Here is a 15,926-nt window from a genome sequence, read left to right as displayed (position 1 = left end):
AAGCAGTTGCTCCGCGATGTCTTACTGTTGGGAGCCCGAATTATGAGTCGAATTGAAGAAGTCCGTTATCATTGTTATATCTTTTCAAGAAGAAAGAGAATTGTAAAATAAATATTTATCGTTGATTAATACTTCCTAACTGTCCAGCATTGCGTTAAAATTAATTGAAATCCATTAGATGACCAGTCACACATCGGAGACAATGTTCTTACAGTGTGTGCATTTCAATTTCTAAAAATAGATAGCTACATATATGTATGAGGTTTGTGAAGGGTTCGTTTTTGTATGGGAGTAAATATCAGTTGGCATCCATTAAAGATCGAAATCGTTTAACACGAATAATCCTTAAATTAATTACATATAAAAGTTATATTTTAAACGTACTTAAAATCAGAAATGTCTCGAGTCTTCTAAAAGCTTTTCCAGGCGGTCGGAAATGATCGTCTGAAAACGAGTGAGAATCCACCAAAAGATTGATAAATTAACTGTTGTTATTTTGAAGGATTATTAAGGATGCACATATGAGGCTTGCCAGGTTAACAACAATAAAATGTATTTCACACCTGGTTGACCTGGTAACTGGAATTTTTTTATACAATTTTCAAATTTTAAGTGACAAAAACGATCTAAAATATTTTCGTCATCTATTAATTCCTATCATAAATGGCGAAAATGACGAGCGCTAGCTAAATCACTGATTAAAGGACGTAATGAATTTGTTATCACAGCAATTATAGGTAATTAAAGACATGATTAATATATGCTATCATTTGAAGTCAAGTCCTTAGCTTGGAAGCCGAGTTCAGTTAATCAAAATAAAAAGAATTCCAAAGCTTGTCCGAAACGACCCAGTGTGAACGGGAATCGGGGGAAACGATCCTGAGCAAACAGGAATCGGGGCGAAATGACTCAGGGAGCGAACGGGATTCGGGGGAAAACGACCCGGATTCAAAACATTAAAAGTCAGAAAATAGCTTGCCAGACAACTTCTAGCATTGCTGGAGTAGTGTTAACCGTGTAAGTATAAGTATAATACCTTAACCCCTAAATAAACCTCCCACATAAGACTTTATTACACTGTTTGTATAATATGCACATCGTGCATAATATACTTGTTATTGAAATCACATAATGAAGTGCATGAACAGACCTGAGGTTAGGCAATATTTCGTGTACTCGGCTTTTTCCACCCACCAATCTAATTTTTCTTACCCCCATGTTATTTTCCTCCATTTGTATTCCAAAACCTTGCAAATTTAAAGGCTTCTGTCAAACTTCTTAAGACATGTGCATCGTTTCAACTGTAAACAAACTTTGACAGCAACTTCAAAGTCCCGCCGGAAACTCGACAAGTTCTCGCCCCTCATTGGCAGATAATAAAACTTGCCGATAAATATTATTGACATTGGCACAATAATAGTAGCAATTTATAGATCAAAGTTTATTGTTTTGTACATAAATGTCGTGTGAAAATAAATCGCTTATTGTATGATTTTTCATTTTAAAAATTTCATCAACGCGGAACAGTAACTTCCGGTGTCATTTGCACTTCCGATGACTCGTTTGTTCCCCTTGATCAACAAATATTGACTTTTCCTCTCGTTATACATTCAAATGGCTGCATTATTTGCCTGCACGAAATGTCATAAGAGATATCCCTTCGACGAACTTTCTTCCTCAGAGCAGTTGTGTAAAGTATGACCCTATTTTGTATGAAAAATTACTGGGTGTTGATATTAGTTGTAAAAATTAATTTCGACACATTGATTTAGTATAATTTACTATATGTATATATGGATATATGTTTAACCTGAATAGTAAATACACTATTATGTATTTGTCTGCAGTGTTGAAACAATACACAAAGAGTAAATGCTGATGCGTAGTTTTCAGAATTTGTCTGATCTAACTTTTCAAATTTTGGATTGGTCTTGTTTCTTTGGGATCAGTGCACTATCCTATATGTAGTCCAGATAATCATGACATTCGCTGAGGTATTTTTTTATTCTGAAGGAGGCATGCAAGCAAAATAGGGTAATTATTTGGGCTAGGACCACCCATGTCAGATGAAATAAAAATTTCTGTCACATCACTGCAGTTCACAGAATTTTCAAAATTTCTTTGGTTCAGGCTTAACATTTCAATTTTCAGACTTATGACTGACTGTAATAGGAAATGTTTATATGTAGTTATATTTTTTTTTTTTTTCATCACAGGAATGTAGAAATTACTACCCCATAGTAAAATGTACCTACTGCAGAATTGAATTTCAGCAAGAAGAGTAAGACATTTTGTTTTGTTAACTTTTATTTTATAAATTTATTTTATATAATTATTCCTTACCTCTATGTGCACCAAACACATATTGAACATATGCTGATATTTTGTAGAAAAAGTTATAAAAGAAGAAGTCTTACTGTACTTAGTTTGCTTTCTACTGATCATTAACAAATACATGTACTACCTTAAGAAAAGTTACCTGACACAGTAATATGTTGTTGTTTGAACATGTAGTTTTCAATATTTCATTAAGAAAAAGAAAAGAAAACATTTGAGACCCCATTTCAATTTTCAATACAGTTTTTTGAATGCCACTAAGTTATCAGGGGAAACGGAATTACAGTCAGCTGACTTACATTTCCATTTAAGAGCGTCTTCAATGTCAAAGGGTAAAAAGATAAAAAACATACCAACTGCTTTGGAAAAAAAACAGTCAGTCCAGGGTACATTGTACATGAATATCATCAATCAAATATTAGTTTAGTAGTTGAACATTTGAGCATATAAACATTATTCATGTTTATGCAGCTAAAAGAAAGCTCCTTAGAAAAAAAAGGATAATTTTTGTAGTCTTAATTCGTCATGCAAAAATAGACATTAATACTTATACTTGAAGTCAGAAATTTTCACATTTATTTAGCTTTTACAGAAGAAAAGATAAAGATTTTTTGCAGTTATGGTTAATTCATAATTACTGTGCTTTTATTTATTTGTACTTTCACTAAACTTTTCAGTTTATTTTCCAGCAAAGCCAGTACAAACTCAATTTGTAAGAAGTGTGCCCAAAATGTAAAGTTATATGGAAAGGTAATATGACTTTTGTACTAGATAAAGTTACGTTAAAGTAAAAATCTAGGATATGATTTTACCTTATACATAAAGTAATTATATCAAGAATGCATTTATTGTGTTCCCAAAACTTTGCTAAATGCACGTACAGTATTCTACACATACATGACATAGGCACGTTTCCTTTCCTTAATAAGACATGTTACTACAAATATATATTAAAAACAAAGTGTAAACATCAAATTTAAAATAAATGTACTGCTTTTACCTGAACAGACTTTAGTTTGGAAATTCAAATACTCTGTAGCTTGAATATCAAGTGCAGTGCAAGCAACCATTCATAACGAATTATTAGATTCAATAAACAAATTTTGATATTTTATGTTTATAAATGTTGGTATTTGTTTTGACCACACCATTATTATTCTTGTACATTTCGTAAAGCATTTTTATTGTACAGTGGATAACTTTTATACCTACTGCATGTTGTTTTATAAGGTATTTATTTCCCTCTTTCTATGATTTTAGCCATCAGCATGTGAATATTGTAATATTTTGGCTGCATTTATTGGCAATAAATGTCAAAGATGCACCAACTCAGAGAGGAAGTGGGGACCACCAAAAACTTGTGAGCAGTGTAAACAGAAATGTGCTTTTGAGAGATCTGATAACTCAACAAAGGTAGGAGCTTAAGGCGATAGACCTAGGGTAAGGGACACAACTCTTAAAAATCATTGGAAAGTTTGTATTCAGCAATTTACATCGATCTCATTTAAGCATCAAAGTAACTCAGATTGATTTTGTTCTGTTTCAAATGAAAGCTTGATAGCCTTTGGTGAAATTGAATATGATACAAACATATCACTGATTTCAAGAGTTGTTTCCCTTTCCTTAGGTCTACCGGCTTAAAAGGCCATTCTATTTTAATATTTTTTTACTTGGGCAATTTTTTATGAACATTTTTAAGAAGTAACAAAAAATCAATCAGAAGACGTCAATTGAATTTATATGAAAATAAAACCAACAAAAATAGACACTTTCTTGTGGATTAGATTATGACAGAGCTTGAATGGGTGGGTTAAAATTTTAGAATAGAAAAGGTCTTACTAATAAAAATCAAGTTGAAATATTTTTGTGGACTGTTGAAGTATTTTTAGATATCAAAGACAGCTTTTGAATGTTAATTTTCACAGATATAAAATGAAAATTTAAACTTAAAAAAAAATTTTTTTATTCAAATTTAGATGATTGACATTTTTTCAGATTGATGGCAAGTTGATGTGTTGGCTGTGTACAGTAGCTTACAAAAGAGTTTTAGCCAAAGCAAGGGTCAGAGAAGAGGAATCACGAAAAAATTTTGGGTCTCAAAAACAATCTTCTGAAAAACCAGAAGTAAAACAAGAAAAAATAGATCCATTTGATGCAATTATTAACAAATCCTCTGATGAAAACAAGCAAGCAACAAAATCCGAAAGTATCGCAGATTGCCAAGACAGCAGTCAGGAAGAAAAGCCCAGCGAAAGAAAATCTCACCATAAACATCACCATCATAAACACCACAAACACCATCACCATCACCATAAACACAAGCATCACCATGGTCAGAAGTAAGTAGGATACATGTTACCTAATGGTTAGAGTTATCTTCCCTTAATTAAAGGTCCCTCTTCACATGGTTAAATTGTGATTGCAGTTTAATGCTTGACCTAAATCCAACAAACCAGGGAGATTAGAATATGCCAATGATGCAAAATTGCTAGCTTTAAATTCTTGGTCAGCAATACATGATGGTTATATCAAGCATTCACAATAAACATTGCATTCTTTAGACAAATATAGTCTGAAAAAAGTTCATTGAAATGTGTTGGCATTAGTTTTCAGATATGTGGTATATGTAGACATTGAAACCAACAAAAATTAAATTAGTGTTTGTTTGTTGGAGTTTAATGTCCCAGCATTTTTAAATTAAATTAGTGAAATGAAGATGTGGGCATAGGGGAAATAAATTTTTATGGCTTAGCATAGAAGGTTGTAATTAAATATTTAAAATTGATCTAATGTAATATTCTTTATTTATAGAACAAGTGAATCTAATACTCCTACAGCTGCTCAAACACCTCCAAAGAAACCACGTCTGGAGACATCATCTTCAACCAATGGGATTACTCCTACTAAAAGGTAGTCACCAATCACAACACTTGTTACATATGTAATTGTTAGGCATATTTATAATTTACTTGAAATTAACATAGCTTCTTTGCATTTGTAATCTTTTGTCAATTTTGAATTTGTTCATGATTAGTTTTTTAAGTAATGATCTGAGTTAGAATCAGGCTGCCAGTTGTGATACATTTTAAAGAAAATTTGTTGCTGAACTGCATTCAAAACTCGAAACAAATTGTAGTGCTAAGATAGTATGAGATCATTTTTGACCTGTTAAATATGAAATTGAAAGGAAAGGAACAACTTTTAGTACATTTCAATCAATATTCAAATGATAAAATCATACTTCACCATCTGGAATCGGCACTTTGAAATTATAGGAATTATATCTCAGGCATATTGAACGCAATAAAAAGTTATGCAAAAAGTTTTCAATGTATCACTGATATTATGGGACTTGCCTGGTATTTACATGGATCTGCTTAAGTATTTTAACAATTCTCTAACAATATTGATTCTAAATTAGTACTTGGAACTAAAAAAGTCTTTATTTTTTGTTGTGTATATTGTCTGCACATAGAGTTAGACATCAGTGCACAAACCCCCTTTTTTTTGAGAATTTTTTTTTAGTTGAACCCTTTACACATTAGTAGCTAAATGAGATAGGATTTTTCATCATTTTATTTTTAAAGCATAAAAAAATCTGCCTTTGTCTGACTTTTGTCTGTGTGCATTTTGACTAAAACCACTTTGTCTTTTTGAAATTAAAAAAAATGATAATTGAAACTTCAATAATACTTAAGTAAACTCTCCAGACCTGCTCTATATCTATATTTCTAGGCAATTGAAATATGTTTTGGCTTTAGTTACTTTTACATGTTCCAAAAATGATCAGACATTGATATTTCAAACTGCTAATGAAAAGAATAACACCAGGTTGTTTGGAGGCCCTTGAAAACTTATGAAAAATAGCAATATAACTAGGCTGATAGAAAGAAATGTGTGCTTTGCTTCATATATCTCATATTTAATCTGCTTTATTAGACTTTAACTTGTATAGTATATATTATTAATATTAACTATGGAATTTTAATGCACTTTGTACAATAAAAAGTGACCAGTGAAAAATTTTTATATTACTAGTTAACATATTGAGTACACAAAGTTTAGAAATTCTCTTTCTGACCAGAGTGAAACACTGACTCCATTATTCACAACATTCATGTACTATTTTCTGAAATAAAAAAAGGTAAAAAGTAATGGTCAGTAAGTCAAAAAGTTAATATGGCAGGGAGTTACAGAACCCAGGAAAGTACATGTATTGATTAGTTCAACTACCAGAAGGAATTGTCAAACTCTGTCAGTTTCATGTATACATACGACCAAGAGCTAGGCAAATGTTATTGTTGGAAATGATATTTCTTTACAATTTACTTTTGGGGGTCAATGCCATTGCTACATTAAGTCAGTATTTGGCAGAATATGTTTTTTCATACTGATAAAACTTAGTGGAAGTTGAAGTGCTCCATAGGAATCACTGCTATATTTTCAAGCTACACAGGCATGACTATATGGTAAATGTGTTGGCAAATGTGCATCTTGTGTATTGAAAGTCCATAGTTCACTTGTCTTTGTTGTACAGAGCAACGAAGATCATTTTTACTTTCAGACCAGATTCTCCCAAGCAAGAACAGGGCCGATTTTCTTTCTTAAAGAAGTAAGCTTTAATTCCCCAGAGAGCTTTATTCATTTTGATGTATTCATGTGCTTTAGATGGAGGGGTATCATTTCATAAAATCTTATTACCAAGTCGAGATACATAATGAACTATAAATAGTTTTTGTCTTTGCAATTTTGTGCAGAAATGTAGTTTTATCTGAAGAGGGACATATACAGTGAGTTGACCTTGACCTTTGACCTTTTTGAACTGGATAAATATCAGTTTTGCTAAAAAAAATTTAGTTTAAACTTGGGTCATTAATAGACACCTTCATTCATGCAGTTATAGAATAGATGAATTCATTTAGCACAACTGGTATTTATTTTGGGCTATTACTGTTCAACAAGGTCAGAGGTCACAGTCAACTCACTTTTACACACATTCTCTTGTCCTTTTTTTCTTGTAAAAAAATGTTTTGAATATAATGTTTTACAGTTTTAACCACTTCAGATTTGTGACTGTCTGTTGTTGTCGTACATTATTCTCTTCAACCAAAACTTTCTAAGATCTAGCAAAAATATTAATATTTTTTATCTGATATCTTGAATATGAAATAATTTACTTCACACATTTTCAGCTATTGCCATGTCTCATTTTCTCATGTGACCACAGGGTGTAATGCACAGTGCTATCATAGATGTGTTTTTCATTCTAAGCATTCTTAGAGCTTTGACAAACTTTACTACAACTTAGGCCATGATTTAGGTTATACAACTTGTAGATTTGGAATAATTTTAGAGTGTGAGGGTTCTTAAACTTTAGCTTTTTTGTGAAATGTAAACTTTAAAAAGAATTACAAGCATTGTAAAATATATGGCTTACGTATTTTTATTTTGTAAACTTTGATCATCATGTGCTAAGACTGATTGAAGTAGAAATAATTTACTTTCAATTTTTTTTTTTTTGGGGGGGGGGGGGGGTGGTGTTCTAAAAAAGGGGAACTTATCATAGATATTTTATTTGAATGCTCGTCTTGTTATCCCTGCTATTTCTAGCACTTTTCCTTCATTTTCTTGTTGTACAGGTTTATTGTGCCTATTGTACCATAGGGGCATTTTAAACATTTTTTTTCCAGCTGCCAACCAACATTCAATGTTTCTTTTTAAAACTTGTAAATTATCCTTTAAGGAAATTTCTTTATTTAAATTTTGGTGAGAGTGAATGACAAATTGTTATAACACATTATATAGAGAAACGTAAAAAGTTTTTACTACAATTTTATCTTTTCAGAAAACCAAACATGTACCAGCTTAGTATTACTAGCTTTATGTAAAGGGAAAAAATTAGAACTTCTTTATCTTGAAACAGTTGCTTCAGAAAAAAACTTGAAAGTTTTACAGTACTGTCAGAAAAATGTATAATTTTACTTCAGTAATAATTTGAGATGGCAGGAAATTAATATATTTGTGTGAATAATTATATTTTGTAGTGGAAGCAGTTTGTCGTCATTAACAGGTCTTACTGACAGACCAACAGAAGATCCTCATAGTTCAGAACATCTGATCGCATTGCAGCAATTACAGGAACAAATGGAGGTCCTAAAAAAACAGTTACAGCAAAAAGAACAGCAACTCTTAGAAAAGGAAAAGAAGGTAAAACATGAGAGTCATTCAAAATCCTAAATCTCAATCACCTAAGGGAAGGATTTCAAATTTTCTATCAAGTCTTATCCTAAATATAGAACCTTGAAATCCTACCTTGATAACAGTACCAATAACACATTAAATTTAAGATGCAATATATTTGTCTTCTGAGAAACATTAAAATCAAAATTTCACCCCCTCCTACATCACCAACACATGAATAAATCAACTGTGTTCTGCGCCTGGAGAAATTTTGTTTCTAGGATAGCCTCAAGTATTATCAGTCTTGCAATTTTATGATGGGGTCTGATTTTCTTTTCACTTTTACAATTAATTTTGTGATATATGGGCTATAAATTAAGAAAACCCTTCTTGTTGCTATTCCTTTGTATTTAAAAATGTAGTCAAATGTTTCATTATGACGTCACCAATGAAACAATGTTGTATGTTTTATCTCACAAATTTAGAATCTTTCATCGCTTGAACTATGAATATCTTTGCCTCCATAGTATAAATAGGTTTATCTTTCATGGGTAAAATAATTGCTTCCTTTAACCAAAAGTTGCTGTGTTACATGTTAAATGGTAGTTGTTTGACCTGCGATCTCAGCTGATTTTTTTTTTCAGCTAACTGAATTGAAGGCACAGAACTATGAGACTGAGAAGGAGTGGAGAACAAAGTTGACAAATTTACAGAAAAAGTTTACAGAGACTAATGAAAATAATCAGGTATTCTGCAGACTCTCCTCTTTTTTTGTAGTATGCTGAAAAAAAAATTCAAATTGTCATTCTTGGTAGTTATTGTGTACATCTGGATGAGAAACTTGCAACAAAATTGTCCTTACATTCATTGTAAAATCTTGTCAGTTGGTCAATTTTTCTGTAATAATTTTACATTTCAACCAAGATTTGTAAATTTTTCCTGGGTAAAATTTAAGATGAAACTTCTTATAGGAAGGAACAGTTAGATAATAGGTACAATTGTGTAACATCAGCATAATTAATTATTCATGTGTTTCACTTTTACTTTTATCATCAATTTCCTGTTCACTAGAATGGGAGCTTTAACTCTTTGATTGGACAACATTCTTATCAAATTGACATAGTTCTTCCTATTGAAAAAAAAATTGTATACAGTACAAACACTTAATTTTACCTCTTCAAGATAAGCTATTTGTAACTGATGCAAGGAATGCTACATGTATCTCCTACAGCGAATGATATAGTTACTTTACAGAATAGAATTGTTCTTTCCTAAATTGGATGACAATTACCTGATGACTTCTTTTGAATCCCCTCACCAATTGTCTAGTAAGTCACCTTAGGTTAATGCTATCTGTTAATGCTCATTCTCTCAAGGAGACCAACTGTATTCCCTGAACTTGACTATTTTACTCACTGTTATTGTCAATTTAATCGCCAAAATATTATGTTAACATTTTTTTTTCAGATCAAGGTAAGAGAGCTCATGAAACAGATATCAACGTTGTCAAAAGGAAAGAAGTTTACGAACAGTCCTGTACCCAGCCCTTTAGCTTTGTAGTATGGTTTATTACATATTAGTAAATTATTAATATTTAATATTATTATGGAAAACTGTAATAGTACTTTTGTACTGTAAGCATACAAAATGTGTTGTTGGTACTTCCATATGCAATCTAGAATCGAGACATATTTGCGGGTATATTTTTACTTATATCAAGACCATCATGATGACCCTCATTACACTGTAGTATGATCATGTTGTATAAAGGCATATGCTTACTGTAAAACGTTCATCTTCTGAATAATGTTGAATTACAGTAAGACCTGTCTAAACAGAAACTTGTTAAGACTGAAGGTATAATGATTGTTTTGAAATGTGAAGGAGATGTCTGGAATAAGCAGGATTTTAGTTCATCCAAAGACTTGTTTTAATAGGTTTCAATGTACGAGGCAGCTTGCTTTGACTTAAAAAGCTTGTCAGCAGTGATTTGATTGAATATTGTTTCTTTTTTCTAGCAATACTGTGGAATGACTTATAGAGAAAGCATGAATTGCAATCTCTACTTGTTGTGTCAGTTGTGAAATAGATTTTAACGAAAGAACATTGAAAAGGTCTAAAGTTTCCTGAGCTTTGTTATGAATTTCTGCATTAAACACATCTAACTAATTCTAACCCTCTTGAATATTGTTCTTTCTGTAAGAAGTTGCATAATATAAGTGCTATATTTATTACATTGATGTTGCCAAAATTGATAAGTTACTGTCATTTTATGTTGTATTTGAACTTAAAATAGATTGGAATACTCATAAATAAAACAATATTAACTTATAATGTACAGTACAGCTCAGGTGGAATCTGTCTTTTCCATTCGTCTTAGGGAAAACAGGCACAGGATTGATAAATAGATTATTGAGGTTGTCAAACATCTTTCATTTGTAATTTTTGATATTTTTATGTGTTTTTTGTTACTTAAATAGCTTTTGACAAAATATCATGTTGTATGACTCCAATCCTCTGAAAATTGCTCTGATAGAATGTTTAATAGTTAGGAAGACACTTCTTTTTGTTTTTTATTGATTTCTGCATTATGGAATTATGAGGAAAACTACAAAAATAAGGTAATCTGGATAAAAAGAAAAATACCTTCATTGACCAAGGCAGTTACATTAACAATCAAGTTAAATGTTCTAGCAACGATGGCCTGATTTTTTTAAAATTTATATTAATGATATGGAAATAGGTTTGCAATCCTAAAGGGGCTTTTAATATTTTGCTTTTACCTTGAATTTGTGCCATATTGATGTTTGCAAATGACTTAGTCTATCTGAGCTGTTGTATGTTTTTCTCTACGTTTACTTTCTGCAATGATGATTATTTAGCCATGATCATGGATGTTTATGGTCACAATTCTCTTTATCATTCATTTATTTCCCTTTACTCAAAATCTTCTTATCTGTATTTAAATTCATAATGTGAAAGAGTTGAAAAAAACAACCAGTTGTATAAGTTATTTTTTTTATTAAATCTAATTAAAATTATACCTTTCAATTGTTCCATTCAGTTACCACATTTAGGATCTAATAACAATCCATTCTTCTTTCTGTTCAGATGACCTTTCTGATCAACCAATTAGAACTTATCTGTTATGATCTTGAAAGCATTACTCAAAGGGAAAAGCCAGAGAATTCTGAAAAAGTCATCTGAACAGAAAGTAGAATGGAATGATATTAGATTCTAGTAACGTGACAGATTGGAACAGTTGATAGGTCTTATTTGAATAGGATTGGTATTTATTTGGCAGTTTTAAGAGGAAATGTGTACAGCTATTTGTATACTATTTTAAGAATTGGATTTTATCATACATTTTTAACTGTATTCAAAATATGTTCTTAGTTACAAAAAAATATTTTAAAATGTATTAGGCATTTATTTATTCTAATGAATTGAGTAGCTGTCTCTCTGAGTACCAGGCAGTGGTCAGAAACTCCCTGTGCTTTCACTGTTTGGTCACTTGTATAAAATTTTGCTTTTAAAGCCGTAATTGTTTCTTTTCCTTTACCTTAAAATAGCTCAGTGAAGGTTGAATAAAAGTTTGTGTTTCCTGTGTGAATAGGGGACAAAACGGCTGTACTGAATATTCTTCTTCGATATTCATGTTAAGTGTATAGTCTTAAATTGAATTCATCGATATATTTTATAAAAATTCATGTCTGTATTATTTAAATGATATATTCAATAGCGTTCGTTGTGGCATTTAAAAACTTAAAGTGTCTGTGTTCATATTAAATATGTGTTCAATCAGGATTCAGGAGTCTTACATGTATGTATATTGTCCCAAAGAGAGTGAGCTTAAGTATCAGTCTTTCTAAAAATCAGAAAGGAGGTGAATCATGCATGTCAAAAACCCACCAAATAGACTTTTATTTCTAACTTGGAAACAGCAACAGACCACATAACCAGTGTTAGTTTGTCATTCCATTGTCACACCTTTGAGAAAAAAATATATTTATATAGATTGTGTATGAAATCGGCACTTTGCAAGAGTAATAGTTCTTGAATAGTTATGATTTTGGTGCATTTTAGTGTGAGATGAAAGCATTGTTTTTTTCCAAAATGCAGATCTGCATGCTGAAAGGACTATCATTATGTATAAATATGCATATGTAGTTAAAAAATAATTGTTAGTTCGGTAGGTTTTCTTACACCATGAATCACCTCTATCATAAAGCAGTGTCTGAATTTTATATCGACTGGTACTCAATAAACAAGCAATGGTGTACTTCTACCTTTATCACATGTGTCTGTAAGTTTCTATAAAATAAGGATTATCCCCTTGGTATTAATTCTACAGAGACGAAAAGTGATGGACATTTGAATAACTATATCCCTACTTTGAAAGAGGGATGTACAGTTTCATCGTTTTACATCAGTCTTGTCTGTCTGTCTGTCCCATTTATTTATCCAACAGTTTTCTCTGCAATCACATGTACATTCTACTTCTCACAGTCACTTGATATTTTGACGCAAGCATTAAATAGATGTGCCGTATGTTTGGATTCATTTTTTTTTGCCTATTTTTGGGACAACAACTTCCTGTTTGAGGACCACATATTTTAATTCAAATTGTGCTTGAGTAAATTGAATTTTTGTGTTGAAATAAGTTGTACAAGTTACAGCTTTTACACCATAAATACTATTTTAGCATCTGTTGTTTTAATTCAAGTTGTTATGTTGCTAATTTTTAATTGTAAATATATCTATAATTTAAGCTGTACAGAACAAATTTACAATAGTTAAAATTTTATTTTTTTATAATGATAAATGTTTATTGTATTGGTTTGATGAATTGTCAAAATGTTTCTTTTAAGATGTACAAGAGATTTGGATGCATATTTTAAATGAATGACATATCAGTAGTCAACAGAAAAATCCAAAAAATCATTTATTTTTAATTTAGTCTTGGTAAATGCATGTATATTACTTTCATTTATTGTTGTTGTTTTATTTGATTATTTATGTATGTACAGGATGGTCATGTAAATTGTTGAAATTGAAAACTTTTTCTTAAAGAAATCATGGTCTTCTACACAAGTTTACTATATCCTATGCAATTAAGTTGCTGGGGATATAATGTTTTGACATCTTTTTTTGTGTCATCGTCATCGTAACTTATACTACTGAACAAAATTAATGAAATTTGACGTTTGACTTTTACTGGTAAACATGTATTATAATTCTGATATATACAATTGTCTCCACATTGTTAGTTAGCTGAAAGGTAAAAATTTTTTACAGGTTTTTTTTTTTGTTGTTCTAGCCAGTATTTCAAAAATGTTTTATTATAATTATCATATCATTTTTAAATTGAGGTAAGATTATAATTGTTACACTAAACATCTTTTTCAGGGAGCTTGCATAGAAATAATTTTTTTTCTTCAAGAAGCAAATAATGTATGCTCCAATGTAAAAAATGTGTTATTTAAAATGAAATTTTGACATTAAAACTTGTATGGCAAAATTATAAACATCTTTATATTAAGGGGGAGATAATTAGCTGGAAAATATTATATGACTTAAAGTTTCTTAGAGAATATAAACCAGTGCTTAAAATTTCTTTCAAGAATCATGTCAGATCAGTGTTCTTTAAAAAAATTCAATTAAAAAAATCAGAGTGGTTTTCAACACAGTCTAATAGTACTGGAAATTCTTAATATGTACATCAGTTATCTTCTTGGAGAAAGTTTACAGCCCAAATATATTAGGTAAATCTACCTCCAATGTTGTGGAAATTCTACAATATAACACTTGATTAAACCTGTTTGGGTGGGCAGATTATTTATTTTGCCTCACTGTTTCTGTATAATGGTATTCATTCTGTTCTTTACTCATCGTATTCTTGTTATAAAATCACTGTTACTGAAAGAGTGACCTACCTTGTAAACATTGATCCAGAAGAAGTGACCTCCCTTGTAAGCATTGTTCCTGAATGAGTGACCCTCCCTTGTAATATGTTCCATTTGTTCTTTGTTCATGTGTTGATGATAACATTTGATATTTGATATTTTATCATCTTATTGTATTTTTTTAGTTTAGTTGTAAAGAAAAAAGTTAATAAATGTGATAAATTTACTTATTCCTATGATTCCAATAGACAGAGTTTTACCAAGCCCTCCAAGCATGGCACACCACATATTGTCTTAAGGTGGGGATCAGGATAAAAGCCCCCCCCCCCCTACCAGACAAAAGGCCCCTCCCCTTGAGAAATTATTTTATCAATTATGAATAATATTTCTATTAGTAAGTGTAAAATTTGAAATTTAATTTCTTAAGTAACATATTAAATGAATATACTCTTGACAAAAAATTCACAGAAACTGAACCATTTTATTACACAACAGAAACTTCCTAAATATACTAATTAGAACTGAAAAAAAAATCCTCTTTGTTATTAACTTGTCAGCTGTCAAATGGAAACTGATTTGTGACTGTGGGAAATGACTCAGACATGGGCAACATTTAGGTAGATACTACAAATGGATTTGTTTTCACCATGTAGCAGTTCTCCTCATGCAAAAATTTAATACAGTATTAGTCATAATGTCAAATCTAATTGGATTATGTTGCATTATAGAATTGAAAAAAAAATACACAAACAAAAATGAAAAAAAAACATACACAGAAATTGAACCATTTCAATGCAAACAAAAATTTCCTTAATACACTAAACAGAATTAAAAAATACACAAAAAAAGAAAAACACAAATAAAATGCTATACCAATATAAAAGGAAGTCACAACGAAAGAAAAAAATAAAAAAATTCACAAAAAAAAACCTGGTTTCTGATGAGGAAATATAACACCACAGGGCAGGCTGCAGTTGGCCCCAAAACATCATTATACAGAGATACAGTGAAAGATTTGCCCCTATATACTCAAGTTACATAAAAAATAATCACCTTACAACACCTACATGCTTAATATAAAGCTAATATCTTCCAAGACAGAAAAGTTACAGCTTACAATTGGTACTAGTTCAAGGTAGATACATATTGTCCTGAGGTGGTTTCATAACATAACATGCACAACTTGAACAGATAATAAAAAGTTGTAGGCTGGAGATATTTTGGTACAGGTGTGGAAGGACAGATTGATCACTTAGTTCTAGGCTGGAGATATTTTGGTACAGGTGTGGTAGGACAGATTGATCACTTAGTTCTAGGCTGGAGATATTTTGGTACAGGTGTGGAAGGACAGATTGATCACTTAGTTCTAGGCTGGAGATATTTTGGTACAGGTGTGGAAGGACAGATTGATCACTTAGTTCTAGGCTGGAGATATTTTGGTACAGGTGTGGTAGGACAGATTGATCACTTAAGAGCATATTCGACTTTTTTTGGTAAGACACT

The 15,926-nt window shown here is 31.0% G+C and overlaps 2 protein-coding genes across 6 annotated transcripts in view; one reads left to right on the top strand and one right to left on the bottom strand.

Annotated features, from left to right (window-relative positions):
• The window catches only part of LOC148613342 (centrosomal protein of 57 kDa-like), a 35,472-nt gene extending 34,115 nt beyond the window's left edge, over positions 1 to 1,357 (bottom strand). For both annotated transcript variants that reach the window (XM_088586697.1, XM_088586703.1), the window contains exon 1: positions 1,213 to 1,357. In XM_088586697.1, the coding sequence (XP_088442823.1) occupies positions 1,213 to 1,233 (21 nt within the window). In that variant the 5' untranslated portion in view covers positions 1,234 to 1,357. The remainder of the gene's footprint in view (positions 1 to 1,212) is intronic.
• A 166-nt stretch (positions 1,358 to 1,523) lies between these two features.
• Positions 1,524 to 14,649, top strand: LOC148613341 (protein FAM76A-like). Of its 4 annotated transcripts, none has more exons than XM_088586706.1 (10): positions 1,524 to 1,695; positions 2,217 to 2,281; positions 3,015 to 3,087; positions 3,598 to 3,750; positions 4,333 to 4,676; positions 5,149 to 5,247; positions 6,902 to 6,949; positions 8,382 to 8,544; positions 9,162 to 9,263; positions 9,985 to 14,649. In XM_088586706.1, the coding sequence occupies exons 1-10, from the start codon at positions 1,615 to 1,617 to the stop codon at positions 10,075 to 10,077; spliced, it is 1,221 nt and encodes a 406-aa protein (XP_088442832.1). In that variant the 5' UTR covers positions 1,524 to 1,614; the 3' UTR covers positions 10,078 to 14,649. The 4 variants fall into 4 exon arrangements, with proteins under 4 accessions (XP_088442832.1, XP_088442833.1, XP_088442835.1 ...); XM_088586707.1 differs by having other exon boundaries at positions 1,525 to 1,695; positions 3,027 to 3,087; XM_088586709.1 differs by lacking the exon at positions 6,902 to 6,949 and having other exon boundaries at positions 1,525 to 1,695; positions 3,027 to 3,087.
• The last annotated feature ends 1,277 nt before the right edge of the window (positions 14,650 to 15,926 follow it).

Source organism: Perna viridis, chromosome 6 (assembly GCF_037379345.1).
Source record: "Perna viridis isolate PV_CMFRI_1.1 ecotype Kerala chromosome 6, ASM3737934v1, whole genome shotgun sequence".
NCBI lineage: Eukaryota > Metazoa > Mollusca > Bivalvia > Mytilida > Mytilidae > Perna > Perna viridis.
This window is presented reverse-complemented; position numbering and strand designations above follow the sequence as displayed.

Excerpts from the sequence above, each read along its gene's own strand:
- LOC148613341 (XM_088586706.1), top strand. The coding sequence starts at position 1,615 with ATGGCTGCATTATTTGCCTGCACGAAATGTCATAAGAGATATCCCTTC. Across the intron at positions 2,282-3,014 it reads ATTGAATTTCAGCAAGAAGA|TTTATTTTCCAGCAAAGCCA; the intron begins GTAAGACATTTT and ends TAAACTTTTCAG. Across the intron at positions 6,950-8,381 it reads CGATTTTCTTTCTTAAAGAA|TGGAAGCAGTTTGTCGTCAT; the intron begins GTAAGCTTTAAT and ends TATATTTTGTAG.